Source organism: Saccopteryx bilineata, chromosome 10 (genome assembly GCF_036850765.1).
Source record: "Saccopteryx bilineata isolate mSacBil1 chromosome 10, mSacBil1_pri_phased_curated, whole genome shotgun sequence".
In the NCBI taxonomy this organism is placed as follows: domain Eukaryota; kingdom Metazoa; phylum Chordata; class Mammalia; order Chiroptera; family Emballonuridae; genus Saccopteryx; species Saccopteryx bilineata.
In genome coordinates, this window is record NC_089499.1 from 25,787,558 (window position 1) to 25,805,171 (window position 17,614).

The 17,614-nt window shown below is 44.6% G+C and overlaps 1 protein-coding gene across 12 annotated transcripts in view; it reads left to right on the forward strand.

The window, feature by feature from the left end:
- Positions 1–17,614, forward strand: part of THRB (thyroid hormone receptor beta) — a 392,197-nt gene that overhangs the window by 271,982 nt on the left and 102,601 nt on the right. For all 12 annotated transcript variants that reach the window (XM_066245972.1, XM_066245976.1, XM_066245969.1 and 9 more), the window contains one exon: positions 9,732–9,795. In XM_066245972.1, coding sequence (XP_066102069.1) covers positions 9,774–9,795 — 22 coding nt within the window. In that variant the 5' untranslated portion in view covers positions 9,732–9,773. The remainder of the gene's footprint in view (positions 1–9,731; positions 9,796–17,614) is intronic.

Sequence of the window (17,614 nt, forward strand, 5' to 3'; positions counted from 1 at the left end):
TCCGTGGCAGTGAGCAAAGAAGTGCAGAGATACTATAAATCACTAGTTGTGGAGCTCCAGCACGCGTCGGAATCATCACCTGGAAGGCTTGTTAAAACCCAGACTGCTGCGCCCCACCCACAGAGCTTCTGGTTCCGTGGGTCTGGGCTGAACCTGAGCATCTGCATTTCTACAGAGTTCCCAGGTCTGATGCTGCTGATCTGGGGCCACACGTTGAGAAAATGAGGACATGGGGCAGGAGAAGAGGCTGAGTGTGAGTTGGCTGCGTAAGTCCTCTGGTAAGCTGCAACTGACGTGTTGGTACCGTGAAGATGCCGCTTTTTAGATGCGTTCTCCCGTGCACGTCTAATGGTTTGTAGTTCACAGTGCGCTTTGGATGAACTACACTGGCCATGATTTTGCCACCAGCCAAAGAAGGAATGTGAGAGGTAGGGGAAGAAACTTCCCCGCAGGCCTGGAGAAGTCAAACAGTACAAAATATAGCAGTGAATCCAAACCTGTGAGCACGCACGTGCACTCGTGGCAGCAGGCAAGAGAGTGACAGCAGGGTGACCTATCCCCACACACAGGCTCACTCCGAAGAGCTTCTCTCATGAGCACGTTCTCAATGGCATCAGCTGGGAGGCCTTTTCTAGGGGCACATGCCTGAGCCCAGCCCTAGAGATGGGGAGCAAGTCTCCTCTGCTGATTCTGCCGGGAACCCTCTCCTGTGAATTTATTAATAGAACCACTCTTTCTACAGCTTCCATGACTGTGCCCCGAACGTATAAGTTCACAGAGTGCAAAGTCAGCCTCTTTGAAAGCTACACATAAACTCCTGCTCATCTTGTGTCACGTTGTCACTTTCTCACGACAGGACTTGACTATCAACTGTTCACCCACGGAGCCTGGTGGCTTGGGAAGCACCTCTCCACCGGTAACGCTCTAGACCAGACTGTGCCTTGTCGAGGAGAAGTGCGGGTGCCTGCCCAGCAGCAGGTGTAGCCCACCAAGATGACACCCCGGTTCCTCTAACGTGCCCCCAAGTGGTTTAGGCTGTGGCTCCCAACATGTGATTCCTGGAGAGTATATAGTCAGATCACCTGGAACTTGCTAGAAATACAGACACTCAGACCCACCCACCCTCGCCCCCAGGCAGGTGAAATCAGAATTTCTGGGGGTGGAGTCCAGCAATCTGCTTTAACACGCCCTCCAGGTGCTTGCCCAAGTGTGAGACCACTGGTTTAGTTTATGTGTAGCTTCCCTGCTACTTATAAATCAGAAACAGAACAAGATGGAGAAGCAGGCATTCTTTTTATATCTGCTCATACAAGTATTCTGGCATATTAAACATTTCATGCTCATTTGTCAGAAATTTCACCTAAGATATTAGTATCAGGCCAACTTTTTGACTGACTACCTTTAGCCCTCCAGTTATTCCCAGTGATAATGTGACTTACTGCATCCCTTACTTAGATGGTGCAAGGGCTGTGTTCTTTTACTTTTTGGAGACTTCATTGCAACCTCTCTATATGGTGGGGGGGGGGGGGAGGGGTGGCTCTGAAAGCACTTCTTAATGGTGGTCAAGGCTTAATTATTCCAAAGACTGGCTTCTATCCTGCAATAGCGTCCGTGTCTGATTCTTTTAGTCTCGACTCCCTGTGTAGTAAGCCAGGCTGACTCAGTTTGTTGTATGAAGTGAAAAGGTCAAATTATGTGGCCCTGGTCTCCCAAAGAGTGAGGGGTGAAATGAGATCATGTAAACCACACCCTTGAACTTTTCACTGATTCCCAAGACTGCTACAGCCATGGTTCCCAAACTCTGTACCAGGGCACTCGGGGAGTGTCCCAGCAAACTCAGAGAAACACAATAGAATGCCTTTCATCTTTGAGGGAAACGCAGCAACAGCCATCCGTCACCACACAGATCACTGCTATGTGGCTGTTTGGGCCTAATTGCCTAATAAATAGAATGCTTAAGTATTTCTTTTGACCTGGGGTCACTGTGAAAGAATCACTGAACTACTAAAGGTACCGTGAACTGAGGAAGCCGGCAATCTCAGTATTCTAAATTCACAAACTCCAGGAGGAGGGATATTTTGACTGTATACTTTCTGGTCAGAAATGAGGCAGCACATTTAAGGAAATATACATTCTAAATTTAACTTAAATGTCAGAGGTAAAAAAAAAAAAAAAAAAAAAACAACTGTAAGAAAACTGTAGTTACATGAATCTTTTATGAGTTTCTTTTCTTTCTTAACCTCCCTAACTAGATCTACCCAGCTCTGCTCTCTAACTCATCCTTAGCTATGGTGCCTTTAATTTTTTTTTTTTTTTAAGTAACAACCTACATTCTTATTTGGTGCCCCAGCCCTTTCTTTATGGCCTAAACCTCATGAATTAATTCTTACAAATTTGAGTTAATAATTGCTCCAGTGCATTCCTGAAAATCACCTTTAAGACAGATTATTGAAAGACAGAATCCAGGCTGTGTGTGCACTGCGGTATGTACACGACACCTCCCAGAAAACCATAGAAACCTGCCAATGCAGTCCGCCAAAGGGACCTTCATTACGCCACACAGAACACGAAGCCAACGAAGGGGAAATGGAGACTGTGTGAAGTTACGAAGGAGATTTCTGCGGGACTTTGCCATGTAGCCGCCCGCCCCCGCCCACCACTTGACATTTAAGTCACAAACAATTATAACTATATTGATCAGGAGAATTTCTATTTTTATCTCCACGGAATTTCAGGGGCAGAGCCGTCTTCCTAACACCTCCTTAGGAAGATTTTTCTTCGTATCCCAGAGTTAGAAATCTGCAGGGAGCTCACTGCGGATCCCAGAGGCGGCCAAGCGTCAGCTCAGCCTCACTCAGTCTCAGTGGGGGCGAGGCGGGCACCCTGGGATGCACACGCCCTGTCCAGTGGGCAAGTGCTTGAGTCTTTCCTTATAAAGCGGTCCAGGGGCAGGGGGTGGGGGTGTTCTTGTTTCAAGTGGGTTCTTGTTTGTTGTTGTCTCATTCATCACCAAACACTTTGAGGAAATCAATAATAAATTATTTGCTTTACTCCTAGTGTTTCATTTTCACATTCTTTGTTGTTTTTTATGCACATGTCTCCGTGAGTCACCTAACCACAATGATATATTCAGGCATCTGGTGGTTCTGTGGGGTACCCTCATTCCTCAGGACTTATTTAACTCTCCTGACATGATGAATGTGTTTCCAGACCCTTCAGCGTGCGTGCACACACACACACACACACAGGCGCGCGCATGCAAGCATACACACACACACACACACACACACAGGCGCGCGCATGCAAGCATACACACACACACACACACACAGGCGCACGCATGCAAGCACACACACACACACACACAATTTTCTTTGGCACAGGAAAGCTATCCTACTCTCCACCAGGTGTCAGTAGAGTCAGTTTGAACGGCTGGCTTTGGCCAACAGAGCATCTGTTGAAGTTGTTTCTCCTGCTGTGTTACACGGTTCCTCTAACCACCCGTCTGCTTCCTTTTAAGAGACTGACTTCCGTTTCTTAGAAGCATTCGGAGCTGATAGTCCACCTGTAGAGAAAGGCAGTGACAAGGAAAATGGGCTCTAAACAGAGCAGGTAGCCCAAGTTGATTCTTTGAGAGTTGACCTCATAAAAGTTTTACTGGCTGGTTTTTTTTTCTTGACTCTTCTATCACTATATTATGTGGCTGAAAAATGTTCCAAGTTTCACTCAGTGTGAAAATAAATTAGATGAAGCAGACTGTTTCAGAGTCACGTGGTGGGGGGGGGCTTTTTTGTTTGTTTTACACCCCGCTCTGACCCCCAGAGCCTCGCTCCCACCACTGCTGACCTCACCTTCAGAGCAGAAACGCTCTAGAATCCTGCACACAAGGATGGCAGAACTGTACCGTGGGTCAAGTGCGCCTGTCCTATTGCGTTCATGCAGTCCCCTTTAGCGTGAGTGAATTTATACCTACTCTGCAAATGCAACTCTTGGCTCTTAACATCCCCTGTGTTTCCATGCCATGGTGACTTTGCCTGAAAGAGAGAAGAAAAAAGAGAAGGGAAGAAGGAGAGAAGGGGACAAGTAGTTTGGCATGAACATGGGTTAAGCTGAAGCGTAGGAATGAGCCTTGTAATGAGACTGCTGAACTGGAACTGAAAGGCTCAGTGGGGTGGAAGTAGAGATGAATCATTTTGCCAAGAACAAAATACTCAGCCACAGCAAACGAAGCTCAGATTCAACCACAGGTCCTGGTTGTATTGTCTCGCTCTCTCAAAGCAAACCGGTTACAGTGACTGCCGCCACAACTCTGAAATGCAAATTATAGCTTTGCCATTCAATAGTCATTTGCTGACGTCTCCCCTGTGGGGCCCTCCCTAGTTCCCCACCACACTCATTACAGGGGTTCAGCCCTGCCTTCTGCTCTGTGAGATGACCCACTAGGTCTAACACTGGAGCCACAGCACAGGGCAGAGCTCCTACTGGTTTTCCATGTGATTATGAATTAACACATGGAAGAGTCTTATGTTCCTTTCTAGACAGCCCCACCCCCAGTCTGCCTCTGCTGCCTTGTCATTTGTTTTTCTCTCTGACTTCTTTTTTTTATACTATACTCCCCAACAGAGTTTGTTTTACCAAGTGGAAAAGGTGGGTCATAGGGTGGTATGAAAACACCTTGCCTCTCTTCTTTTCTGTTTGTGTTCTCAAGTTAGTACGAGCATCAGAAATCTACCCACTGTGTATTCACTTTATTGGATCCAAGATTTACTATTAGAACCCTCAAGGAAGGACAACTAGGCTGCATTAGGGGTGCTATAAAATTGGGTACAAATTTGTTTGTGTGCCCAGCCTTCCTTGCCCCTCAAGATAGATTTAAATAAACATGAAAGGTAACCTTGAAAGGGGGAAAGATCATAAAAGGTAAAATTCAGTCTTGGAAGAAGAGAATGGCAGAGGAGAAGAGAGCAATTCCACCTCCATTTTGTCTTGGTGACGATGAAGTTGGGGAAGGTGGGCTTCTGTGCTGTTTGGAGTCTACAAACCACCTCAGAGCACTTCAAAGTAGAGACCAGATCATAGATCCCACACCTTAGGAATGATTGGGGCTGGCCAGGAGATGAATAGATCATAATAAGTGTGACTATAATAATGAAGAAGTCTTCCAATTACTTACATTGGGATCCTACTTTTAAACATACAAAGCATCTTCAGATTCCCTTGGTCCTCATCGTAGCCTCAATGGTGGGAGCTGTGATCTCACTTTACCAATGAGGCTCAGAGACTTAAGCAACCTGTCCAAAATGGCCCGCCTACTGAGCTGAGAAGCGTAGAGCATCTACATTTGCTTAATGCCAAGTGAGAAGGTGGGTCTGTCCTCTTCTGAGAGCCTTCCTGCTGTTGTTAATGGTCTCAACTTAGAGTCTATTATAGCCTAACACCTGAGCATCTGACCCTTTAAACTGAACCAAGAGATTTGCCTGTGAGAGATAGGCCCCACACCCCCCAGCCCACACATGGCTTCCTTGGGCTGCCTACGAAGCAGCTGCTGAAGTGTAAACAGATAAATCCTGCATGTCTCACCATGCTGACACTTCGGGCTGCACAATGCTCCAGTACTCTTTCTCCTGAGACAGCCAAAGAAAAGCAGACTAAAGAAGGTGACCCTGAAGAGACTACGAACACCTTCTTCAGAAAAGGCGCATGTAGAGACATGGGGGGGGGGAGTTCATTTTAATTATGTACAGATTATATAAGCAATGACTCACTAGGTTGATATGGAAAGATTTTTAAAGGGTCATTTTTACAGTTGTCCCTTCAAGTGTCATTGTTTCTGTTGGGGAAAAGGAAACACAAGGGGAAGACAGGCATGCAGTTAGGGCAAGTGCACTGGGGCTTTACAAGATGGAGTAAAGGGTGTTCTCTCTCAGGTCCTCATCTATCTAACTTTGCATCCTTGAACACATAGCCAGGGAAACAGCCATGATCCCATATAGAGGTGTCACCAGAAAGGTCAGTGTCCTGAGGAGTCCTCCTCAGGACTGTGTCACTCTGCGCACTGTGGCAGAGTGATCTTTCTCAAATAGGGTCATGCCCTTAAGGACCTTCTGTGGCTCCCCATTTCCGACTTTTATAGCAAACCTTTCAAGACCTTTCACCATCTGGCCCCAAATAACATTTGCAGCTTCATTCTTACCCACTTCCTGCCCCTCCCCACCCCAAATCCTATACTGTATCCTGTGCCAAGCAGCTGTCCCTTTTGCTCTTGTGTTGTCCATGAACCACACCTTCCATCCCAGAGGAAGGCTCAGCCCTGAGAGTTTCTCCGCCCCGCCCCCTTGGCCCAAGGCAGCTGGGGCTTATATTTTTAACTGCTCCTTGCCAATAGGCCCTGCCTTTTCTGCCAGCTTGTAAAATGAATTATAAATCCCTTGAGGGCTAAAAGCCTGTGGTCTTAACCTATTTGCATCCCTGGTGTTCATTCCGATATTAAATGTGCCTATCACATTCATCACGTCTTAGTGTTTCTCCCTCCTAAATGTCACTTGACTCCTTCCGCCTCTGCTCACCACAGGAGTTCTGGCCACCTTCCCCTCTCCCCTATACCTGCTCTAGCCCCTGACCCGTCTGCTTTCACTCCACAGCCGCTGTGAAGCTTTAAAACTTTAAATCAGGTCATATTGCTCCCCTGCTTCAGAGCTGCACACAGTAAAGGAGTCTCCCAGTTTCTCTGTACAAGGCTCCTTCTTGCAGAGTGGCCCGTGAGCCTCAGGAGCACAGGGGGGACGAGTAAAGCGGAACATCATGACAAGGGGAGGGCCTAGTGAGAGGAGCCTTCAGGTCTGGGGTCACCTCCACCAAGAAGCCTTTCCAGATAGCCCCAAGTAGAAATGACCTCTCCTGCCTATGTGTCCCAATCTGCTCTGATGAGACACATAAGAAGAAACCTATATACATTTTGGCATTTGTTTCTTTAGTGTGGCTCTCTCCCTCTGTGAGATTGGAAGCCCCCGGTGGACAGACTAGAGTGCTATCTCCAGACAAAGCCAACAGCAGCGGCTGAACAGAGTAGGCCCTCCATCAAGGCCTCCCACTGACCAAATAAATGACCCGTGTAAAAGGGATATGTTGCGTTTCAGGAGGACTTGCCTAGGAGACTAAACTGAATGGCATGCCCCTCCTCAAGGTCATTGGTACTGAAACACTGAAGCTGTTAAAGGACCATCAACTTTGAAGGGCTGAAGGGCCTGGTGCAGAGACCCTCCCTGGATCTAGCTGAAGACCTCCCTGCACAGTAAGCAATGGGACCTGTTCTATCAAATGATACACAGACCTGTGGCTCGCCCTTCCTGGACAGAGTTCATTGCCAATCCCCCTCCCCCCACCCCGGCCCATTATAACACATCACCACCAACCCTCCTCCTCACTGACCTACCCAGTGAAGCTCTTTGCTGTATTTATTGCCCTTCCTGACAAATAAAAAAGCTAAACTTTCTTTAGTTTGAAGCTCTTTGGATTTTGTTTTCTCTGTTGGCCCCATGGCTGGCTGGTGAGCCCTGACCCAGCTATGGCTCTGAGGAGGACCTCTCCTGGTTCCCCTCCTCAGCACAGAGCACTCCGCTGACGCCACGCTGTGTGTTAAAGGACCACCAGGAAGCAAGATCCTGGCGCCTGCTGACTGCAGGATTGTTAGAAGCGTTCCTGGAATTGCATTTTAAAACTTTAGAGCTCATTGAAAGAAAATAGCACTAAATACTACTAAATACTAAGGTACTCTAGTAACAGTAATACTAATATACTACTAATTCTATACTAATGGTAAAAGTAGAGCAAGAGTATTAGAGTAATACTAATATACTATTAATGCTATAGCAATGGTAGTAGTGTAGTAATACTAAGTACTAGAGTACTAAATAGCACTATATAGTACTCTCATGGAAGGAAACAGTACTAAATAGGAAAATCGAAAGTAAATTTTGTGGTGATAACAATGTTTTTAGAGCCTTCATGAGATTTTCCTGTTTCTGGAGTCTTTCTGGTTCACACGTAACTCCTTGCTGTAGTACCTGTGCCAGTTCAGTTGAGGTTTTGACACCAGAGATACTTTTAAAATGATGGGGTTGCAAGGACATAACTGGAATTTTGCAGCTCCTTCTTTTCAAGGATAAAAAGGACACAAAACTATTCCGACACCTTCGTCTTCATGTTGTATTTTAATGTCGGCATATCAGTCAGGATTGTTTTGGTTGCAAGTGGCAGAAACCTGCCTGGAGCCAGCTTGTAAAAATGGAGGCTGTTTGGTTCAGGATGGGCTGAGGGGCAGAACAGAACCCTCCCGGGACAGGAGGGCCACCGCCTGGCATCGGGGAGAACTGAAAGTCGGGTTGTCTGGGTGTCAGAGCCACCCTTGCTGTCACCTTCAGGCAGCCTTTTCCCATGTGCCTGGGAGAGACATGATACTAATAAACTTCTCCCCACCACTCTCTCTCCCTCCCTTCCTCTCACTTTGTTCCTCTCTCCAAACATTCTAAAAAGGCATCTTAGGCCCTGGCCGGTTGGCTCAGTGGTAGAGCGTCGGCCTGGCGTTCAGGGGTCCCGGGTACGATTCCCGGCCAGGGCACACAGGAGAAGCGCCCATCTGCTTCTCCACCCCTCCCCCTCGTCTTCCTCTCTGTCTCTCTCTTCCCCTCCCGCAGCGAGGCTCCATTAGAGCAAGGATGGCCCGGGCGCTGGGGATGGCTCCTTGGCCTCTGCCCCAGGTGCTAGAGTGGCTCTGGTCATGACAGAGCAATGCCCCGGAGGGGCAGAGCATCGCCCCCTGGTGGGCAGAGCGTTGCCCCCTGGTGGGCGTGCCAGGTGGATCCCGGTCGGGCGCATGCGGGAGTCTGTCTGACTGTCTCTCCCCGTTTCCAGCTTCAGAAAAATGAAAAAAAAAAAAAAAAGGCATCTTATCAGCCCAACTCTGGTCTTGAACCAGTTTGGCCAAAGGTGGAGCACTGTGAGCACTGTGGTTGGCCCAGCTCGAACCAAGTTTCTGGAGCCCCGATTTTGGTTTCTAACAAGCTCTCAGGCCAGGCAAAGATCCAGATTGAAGACGTAAACCCATCATAGCAACTGTCGGGAAAAACAGCAAGTCATGGTGCTGGCAGCTTTCTTTCAAACTTGAAAATAGATATGTGATCTTGAGTAAAATATTCTTCTTTTTTTTGTGTGACAAGGACAGAGAGAGACAGAGAGAGAGACAGATAGGGACAGACTGACAGGAAGGGAGAGAGATGAGAAACATCAATTCTTTGTTGCGGCACATTAGTTGCTCATTGATTGCTTTCTCATATGTGCCATGACCGGGGGCTACAGCAGACCGAGTGACCCCTTGCTCAAGCCAGCGACCTTGGGCTCAAGCTGGTGAGCCTTGCTCAAACCAGATGAGCCCGCACTCAAGCTGGCGACTTTGGGGTTTCGAACCTGGGTCCTCTGCATCCCAGTTTGACGTTCTACCCACTGCACCACTGCCTGGTCAGGCTAAAACATTATTCTGAAGACATCTTTCCAAAAGGAGCCCTGAGATCTTGTAGACTTACACCCATCACATGGCCCCTCCGCTTCACCTTCCCCGGTTCCAACTTGAGAGTAACAAACTGCTGGTTGATGCATGTGATATTGTTTGGAATAAAAACATTATGGAAAATGCAAATTATAACCTGTGATATTTTTTCTTGTCTTTTTCTTTGTAGGAGACATCAGTGAATAAAGGGGTCCAGAATGATTACTAACCTATGACTCCCAACAGTATGACAGGTATCTATACTTTTTATATATAGTCTACTGGAAAGTTCTGTCCGTTTTTGGAATAAAACAAAATACAAATTTTTCTTACTGTCAATAAACTTTATTAAATAACATAATTGCCATTATTATTAATGATTTCTTGCCAGCTTGAGGGCAATTTGTAAATCCCATTTTTGAAAAATGTTTTATTTTTTGATGCGAAAAATTGAACCAGTGCTTGTTTGATATCTTCTTCATTTTTGAACTTTTTGCCCTTCAAAAAATTTTGTAAGGATAAAAACAAGTGATAGTCGGAGGGTGCTAAGTCCGGGGAATATGGTGGATGCGACAGACATGCTTCTGTAGCATTTCTTCCTTGTTGAAATTCGTAAAAATTACAGTGGCGTAAATGAACTTTATCAGTAGCCATGGGTACACTGTCGCTTCACACATAAGACTAACATGAATCAACTTTGTTTTAGTTAATTTGCTACGTCAGTATGTATACATTAAGTGATAAAAATAGAGAGGCACACATGCGCCAAATAAACATGTGCTTACGTGTCGAAACTTGTTGTGATAGAAACGGACAGAACTTTCCGGTAGACCTTATATTTTCTTTGTGTGTCTACATTTTTGTTCCACTTAAAGAGAAATACACCGTGTCTAGAAAATCAACCTGAGAGTTCTAGCAACAATAATTTCCAAATCAACAAGTGTTACTAAATGCAAATACATCCCAGAATACATCCCTGCAAATATGCTTCGTCTCCTTCAGAAGCTATGAGATGTGTCATCCCCACAGACGGGATGGGGAAGAAATGATAATTCACTGTCAAAGGCTGGTTTTCAGACATCCTGAGATCACCCTTGCACACTAAATACATTCACTCTTCACATTCTCTCAGATCAATATAATAAATGGCTCTACATACTCTCAGACCGCAGAGTTCAGGTGTCTTCCCCAAAGTGGGCCATTTATTCCATTCAGCAGTAGAGCAGAATGAAATATGATTCAATCACATAAGGTAAAGTGAGATAGACACTTAGCAAGGGGCAGAGGAGCAACAGAATGACCCCCAAGGAACATACGATTGCAGTAGCATGAACTCTTTGTGCAGCACAAACAGCGGGCGATGCAAACTCAAGACCCCAGGGGCGAGGCAGATACGCCAATGCCTGAAACAGATTGGGTGTAAAACAAACCCCGCTCGCTGAGAAGCCGTTCCTCCTTTCCAGGCAATCACTGACAAGCAGAGATGAATCCCAGAATGTCCAGAGATTTTGAATTTTCAAAAGTTAGAAATCTAGGTTTTCAATAAAATAGCCCCAATTATAAATATAAGCAATAAAGGCGTAAAAATACAAAAAACTCACAGGCCAGTCAAAATGTCTGCTGACTGGAATCAGACCGTGCTCTGTCTACAACCTCTGCTATCCACCCTTCAGCCTCGCCTCGAGCCCATGGCTCCCCTTTCAGTTACTGTGGCAGGAGAGCAGGTAACCACAGACTTCTACATGTCATGGATATACCCTCACTTTTGATAATCTATTTATGTCACCTCCCCACCCAGTGACAAACTAAATGTACAGGACAATTCATCCCAGAATTCATTCCCCCAGTTACCCAGTAGAATTGGCAAATTGAAGCCACTGAAAGTTGCCACTCCACCTTCTAGAAGTTTGCAAGCCATATGCGATGACCATAACATTGCACCTCCCAACTCCACTGCCCCGCCTCTTAACCCATCTACAGTTGAGTTCCTGGTGCGACAAGATAGAGTTCCCCCCCCCCACCCATAAGAATCTCAGAATCACCTTCCCGTCTTATTTCTCATTAACAGCCACCACACTGTACCCACACCCATTTCTACTCCACTGACACCCTGACCAATATTAATTCCCAATTAAATCTCACACTTTCTATCATAAACCTGCTCATTCACTGGAACATTTGCATAGATCAAGCTTAGCTGAGCCTCCGTGTTCAGGCCACTCTGAGTGGGAATCTCAACCAGGGGTGATGGAGTAAGTCTCTGCAGCCACAGCGATGTGTGAGCGCACAGATGGCAGACAGCAGTACTGGGAACCAAGGGACCGTGTCCCCCTCTGACAAAGGACAGTGTGGGATCAAGTGCCACACAATGGTGGCTCTTATTCCATGACAGTTTGACCCCTGAAAAGCCTCCAAAGATATAGTCTCAAAGACCGTGCCCTCCTCAGACATATGAACATGGTAAAACTTGGTATAAAAGTAGGTGATTCAATGGCTTTCTTGATTTGAGATTGGTTCTAAATAGAGTGCAGTACTGACCATCCATCCCAGCTTCTTACAGAGCAGGAGTCACCACCTTTTTTTGTAAAGGACCAGATAGAAAATATCTCTAGCTTTACATATTACTCAATTCTGCCATTGTAGAATGAAAAGCCAATGGGCTTGGCTGTGTTTCAATAAAACTTTATTTACAAAACAAGTAGCAAGCCAGCTTTGGCTCAAGGACTATAGTTTGCTGACCCCTATTCTACAGTGCAAGATAGTCCAGACCATCTTACTGTTGAGCAGAACCCCCAAGACCAAGCCAGCTGATCTCCAGAACTCAGAGCCTGCCCTCTCCAGAACAATTCTGGACTAAGTCAGCTTTTAGACAATTGTTTGAAAGCCAAATGCTTTCCCTGCAGGCTGAGCTGGAAACCCAGCTGCCTCCCAGTGGAGGAGGGAGCTTTTGCTTCCCAGAATTTGCTTCCTAGACTAGATACTAACAGGAGTTCTGTTTTCAAAAGGAATCGACTCCATACACACATACGCTCAGTAAATGTTAATGGACTCAGCTGAGAAAATGACCACTTTAGACTCTTTGTTTGTGGAGGAAGTAAAACAGTGTCTTTCTTTCTCTCTCTTCTGTTGTGGTCTTGGACCATGTGTTTATTTTAAGAAACCTAAAGGGAAATCATAATAATAAAGTTGTTAGAAATCAAAACTAAGCACTTGCTTTTGGGGCATAATTTAAAGGACAAATATACATAGTTTCTCCTTTGAGAAACATTACAGGTAATATTATTGTTATGCAATATAGAAAAATCAATTAACCTTTATGAAAAGAAAACTATTGTTTTAAATGAACAGTAGCAAGAATATTGAATCTAGTTCCCTAAAACCAAGCAAACCAGCATTTCCAAATATAAGAACCACCCTCAGATGCTTGCTTATTAAAGTTATATATTGTGTATTAACTCAAGTGGAAAATTATTTTCTGGGGTTATTTAATTTCAGCTAGGATGGAGTTGGGTCATGCCAAAATTTTCTCATTGCTTTATTTCACCTAATTTGAAGTTGGTACTGTATGAAATCACTCATTGAAAAATACTGCTTTATAAAGAGGAAAGTAAGAAAGTGCCTTAATATATTTTATTAATCTGGAATTAAGTGCTGCTTCCTAGATAATCTGAGGGGAATTCTGCTAACATTCATGGCATTATAATAAGCTCCACTTTGCATAAAACCATGAGTTACTGCATAAAGGAGTTTGTTCTAAGATATGAGTACCTAAAATATTAAATAGCAAAATGAGAGGCTTTTTGGCCTTGGTTGAAAAGGAAACTAAGAACTCAGACTCCTCTAAATGTGCCTGAAAGACCAAAAACAAGGATCTATGATGTTGGCATTGAACCTGGCTTTATGAAATTAATATCTGATATCAAGTTAGCCCTGTTGTGATTTTTCTTTTTCTTTTTTTCTTTTTTTTCTTCCCTTTTTTCTTTCTTTCTTTTTTTTTTTTTTTTTTTATATATCACAAGGCGTTACTGTTGAGTGCACCCCAGGTACCAGGGGAGGGATGTTTGCAAGGATATGACAGGAGCTTTCTCTGTTGGTGCCTAAGTGTTTTCACTATCATCTTCAGAGTGTTTGCTTGTTTGGAATGGGGTCATTTGTTAAGCAAAATGAAAAATTACATAGGTTTAAAAAAACACTTACATTTCCATTTATTGCTGACATGAAATATTTTTCATGTTTATTGCACACTTGAATTTATTTATCTGCAACTCACTTGTTCATATTTATTATCCAATTCCCCTTGGCGGATTTTATATTTTTCTATTATTTGTAGAATCAATTTATTATATATTAAGGATAGTAACTAAGCAAGTTACCCAATCTCTCTAGATCTTAAATTCCTTATCAGTTACTTGAGAAAAGTGAGCCTGATTCAGCTCTAGTTCCCCTTCCACTTTTAAGATTAGATTATCTGTACTTAAAATTTGAAGACCCACGAGTCCCGTTCTCGTAAAGTAAGGCATGGTTCCCTGACGGTCGGGTGTGACGGGGAAAGGTACCCTGCGGCAGTGTAGTTTGTGTGTTGAGACTAACTGGTCTACTGGAAAACTTTTTCAGAGTCAAACAAAATATATCATTTGGGCAAACTCGGTATTTTATTGTAAAGCCCGTGTCATTTGTCAAAGGTGGCTCTCCAAGAGTTCCTTGGGCTTTTCAGCTGCTCCTTAGTGACCATAATCTTCCTTCAGAAAGAGAATCTCAGTGGTGCTTCTGTCCTGCAACCTAAGTAGAGAACGTCTTCTCATGGGATCAGAAAGTTGTTGACAGCAAAATGGTGACACACTCAAATATAACTAAGGTTAACAGTGTGCATATTATTTGCGTCTCCCATTGTCAATAAATAGGAAAAAAGGACTCTGTGCGTGGCTACTTAGTAATCCATCATACAGTGATGCAGTCCCTAACTGTTAGGCTTTCAATAGTAGAATGTTATTTAAGTAAGGTTATAATGAATTATATTTGTACACAATGTTGCACCTCTGGTTGTTTCCTAAGGATCAAATTCTAAGTAAAATTCTACCTTTTCTGTTGCCAAATTGTAACCAGATTATTGTAATAGTTGAGACGCCCATCAACCATGCAGGGTCCATTTCATCATAAACTACAATCCAACTCTGGATTTTATTTTATTTTTTTGGTAGTTTATATATATATATATTTTAATGGTACTCTGTGATCTTTAATTTTTTTCCTGCTTTTGAAATAATTCCATAATAACAGAAAAGTTGCGAGATTAGTTCAAAGAATTCCCAGCCACCCTTTACCAAGAGTCCTCAAATGTTAACATCTTATCACATTTGCTTAATTCTTTTCTCTCTTTCTATCTCACCTAACATGATTTTTATTTTGAACCATTTACTAATAAGCTATACACATGATGGTAGGTTTTGACATTAGAAAGTTTTTTGTTTGTATATAGTGAGTTCTACTGAGGTGTCATTTAATGCCATTCAGTGGTCCTCAACCTTTTTTGGGCCACGGACCAGTTTAATGTCAGAAAATATTTTCACGGACCAGCCTTTACGGTGGGACAGATAAATGTATCACGTGACCGAGACAAGCATCAAGAGTGAGTCTTAGACAGATGTAACAGAAGGCATCTGGTCATTTTTTAAAAATAAAACATCGTTCAGACTTAAATATAAGTAAAACAGAAATAATGTAAGTTATTTATTCTTTCTCTGTGGACCAGTACCAAATGGCCCACAGACCGGTACCAGTCCACGGCCCTGGGGGTTGAGAACCACTGATTTATGGTTTTGTTTTGAAGCTTCAAAATGTGTTCTTGTACGTACAGAGTGACAGAGTTCAGTGGGTTCTTTTATGATGAATTAACACTCCTATTTCCACTTGTAGTTCTTTTTCATTCAACACAAAAATGGCTGCTTATAGTCAGAGATCTTCTCAACAAATGCGTTCTCATATTTACCCTTTCTATACCAACCATCCCCCAAAGTACTCTAGTCTTAGACTTTTGGGCCAGAGACGGCAAAACCTGAAAGTCCTTCTACCCTTTCTCCCAAAGTCGGGACAACCAAACCCCAGGTCTTTGTACGGGTTACCCTTGCAAAGGACATAACCGCAGAAAGCCAGACGAGGTCTCTGCTTCCTTCCCCACGTTGCTCCAGGAGCCGGAGGCTTTGTGTTCATTTATACACTCCTGGCATAATTATTCCAAAAGGGCAGCTGTCTGGAGGCTTGTTTCACTTTCTTCCAAATTTGTTTCCCAGATGTGGCCAAAAATAAAATGCGGCCTTAGGCTCCATAGAGCCATCTACTCACCATACTAAATGTTGCCACAGATAGTTTTGGAGAAAGAAAACTACCAAGTTGACCAAATAACTAGCTCTCCTGTTGGTGGAGCCAATGACAAAAGAGATCTTTGATTCTATTTCTTGGGTATTTGATCCCACGAAACAGCTGCCCCCTCAGCATCGTACCATTCTCTTTTTTTTAATGTACATATTGATTTTTAGAGAGGGGGAGGAGAAAGAGAGAAATAGAGAGAGAGAGACAGAAACATCGTCTAAAAGAAACAAAAATCGGCCCTGGCCAGTTGGCTCAGCGGTAGAGCGTCGGCCTGGCATGCGGGGGACCCAGGTTCGATTCCCAGCCAGGGCACATAGGAGAGGCGCCCATTTGCTTCTCCACCCCCACTCCTTCCTCTCTGTCTCTCTCTTCCCCTCCCGCAGCCAGGGCTCCATTGGAGCGGAGATGGCCCGGGCGCTGGGGATGGCTCCTTGGCCTCTGCCCCAGGCGCTAGAGTGGCTCTGGTCGCGGCAGAGCGACGCCCCGGAGGGGCAGAGCATCGCCCCCTGGTGGGCAGAGCGTCGCCCCTGGTGGGCGTGCCGGGTGGATCCCAGTCGGGCGCATACGGGAGTCTGTCTGGCTGTCGCTCCCCGTTTCCAGCTTCAGAGAAAATACAAAAAAAAAAAAAAAAAGAAACAAAAATCTCCCTGCAAGTAGGTTAGAAAGGAAACATCAGTCTTCTCCGAAATGCCTCGAGGGCAGAAGCCAAGCTGCTACACACACATCGCACTGAAAATCTTAAATCCCTCCTCCGCCATCTCTCCCACGAATCACTCCTCCTGTAACTGCTGAAACCTTATGTAATCTTTCCCTCTCTCCCCAAAGGCTACGGACCCTGCTGTGCTGACGCTGCCCACACTGCTTCCCTCCCCCTTCCCGTTCAGATCCTCTCTACTCTTACCTGGTAGCCCCGCCCCTTTGTTTCCTTGGCGATGACAGCCCCCTCTTCCCACCTCTCCCATGGCAGCCCCTTTTTTTAACTTTTCTTTTTCAAGTGCACTTTATTTTCCATATTGTTCTGTATTGGTTTCAGATGTACTGCACAGTGGTTAGACCATCCTAGAGTGTGATCCTCTCCAGTATTTCCAGCACCCGCCTGCCACCATGCATAGTTATTACAGTATTGTTACAGTATTATTCCCTATGCTGTGCTTTACATCCCCAGGGCTATTTTGTAACTATCTATTTGTACTGTATTCCTTAATCCCTTCACCTCTTTCTCCCAGTCCTCCAGCTCCCTTAAGACCCCACTCAGCAAATAAACAAACCTCCCCTTCTAAGGAACGCTCGGTAGCAAGCAAGGGGAGGGAAAGCCATAAATGCTTATTGTTTGACATATCTCCTCCTCTCCCATACAAATGGGTAGAAGAATGGAAAAGTGACTCCATGGTGTCCATTCTGGGGAAGAGAGGAGAACAGCCCCTTGGTTCAAGATTATCTCCAGTTTCTACCATAACAAGGGGGAAATCAAGAAAACCACAGAAAAAAAAGAGAAAATTTCTGTGCAGCTAATATACAACCTTCTTTTAAAAAAACACACACAAAAGCATATACTTATTTGCCCTCAGAAAACAGGAGCAACAGCAGCCCTTTCTATATAGTCATTCTTTGCCATATCGCGGTTCACTTTGCACGGTCTCACTGTATCGCAGATTTTTAAATTGTATGTATCTAATTTTGTATCACAGATTTTTCGCTATATCGCGG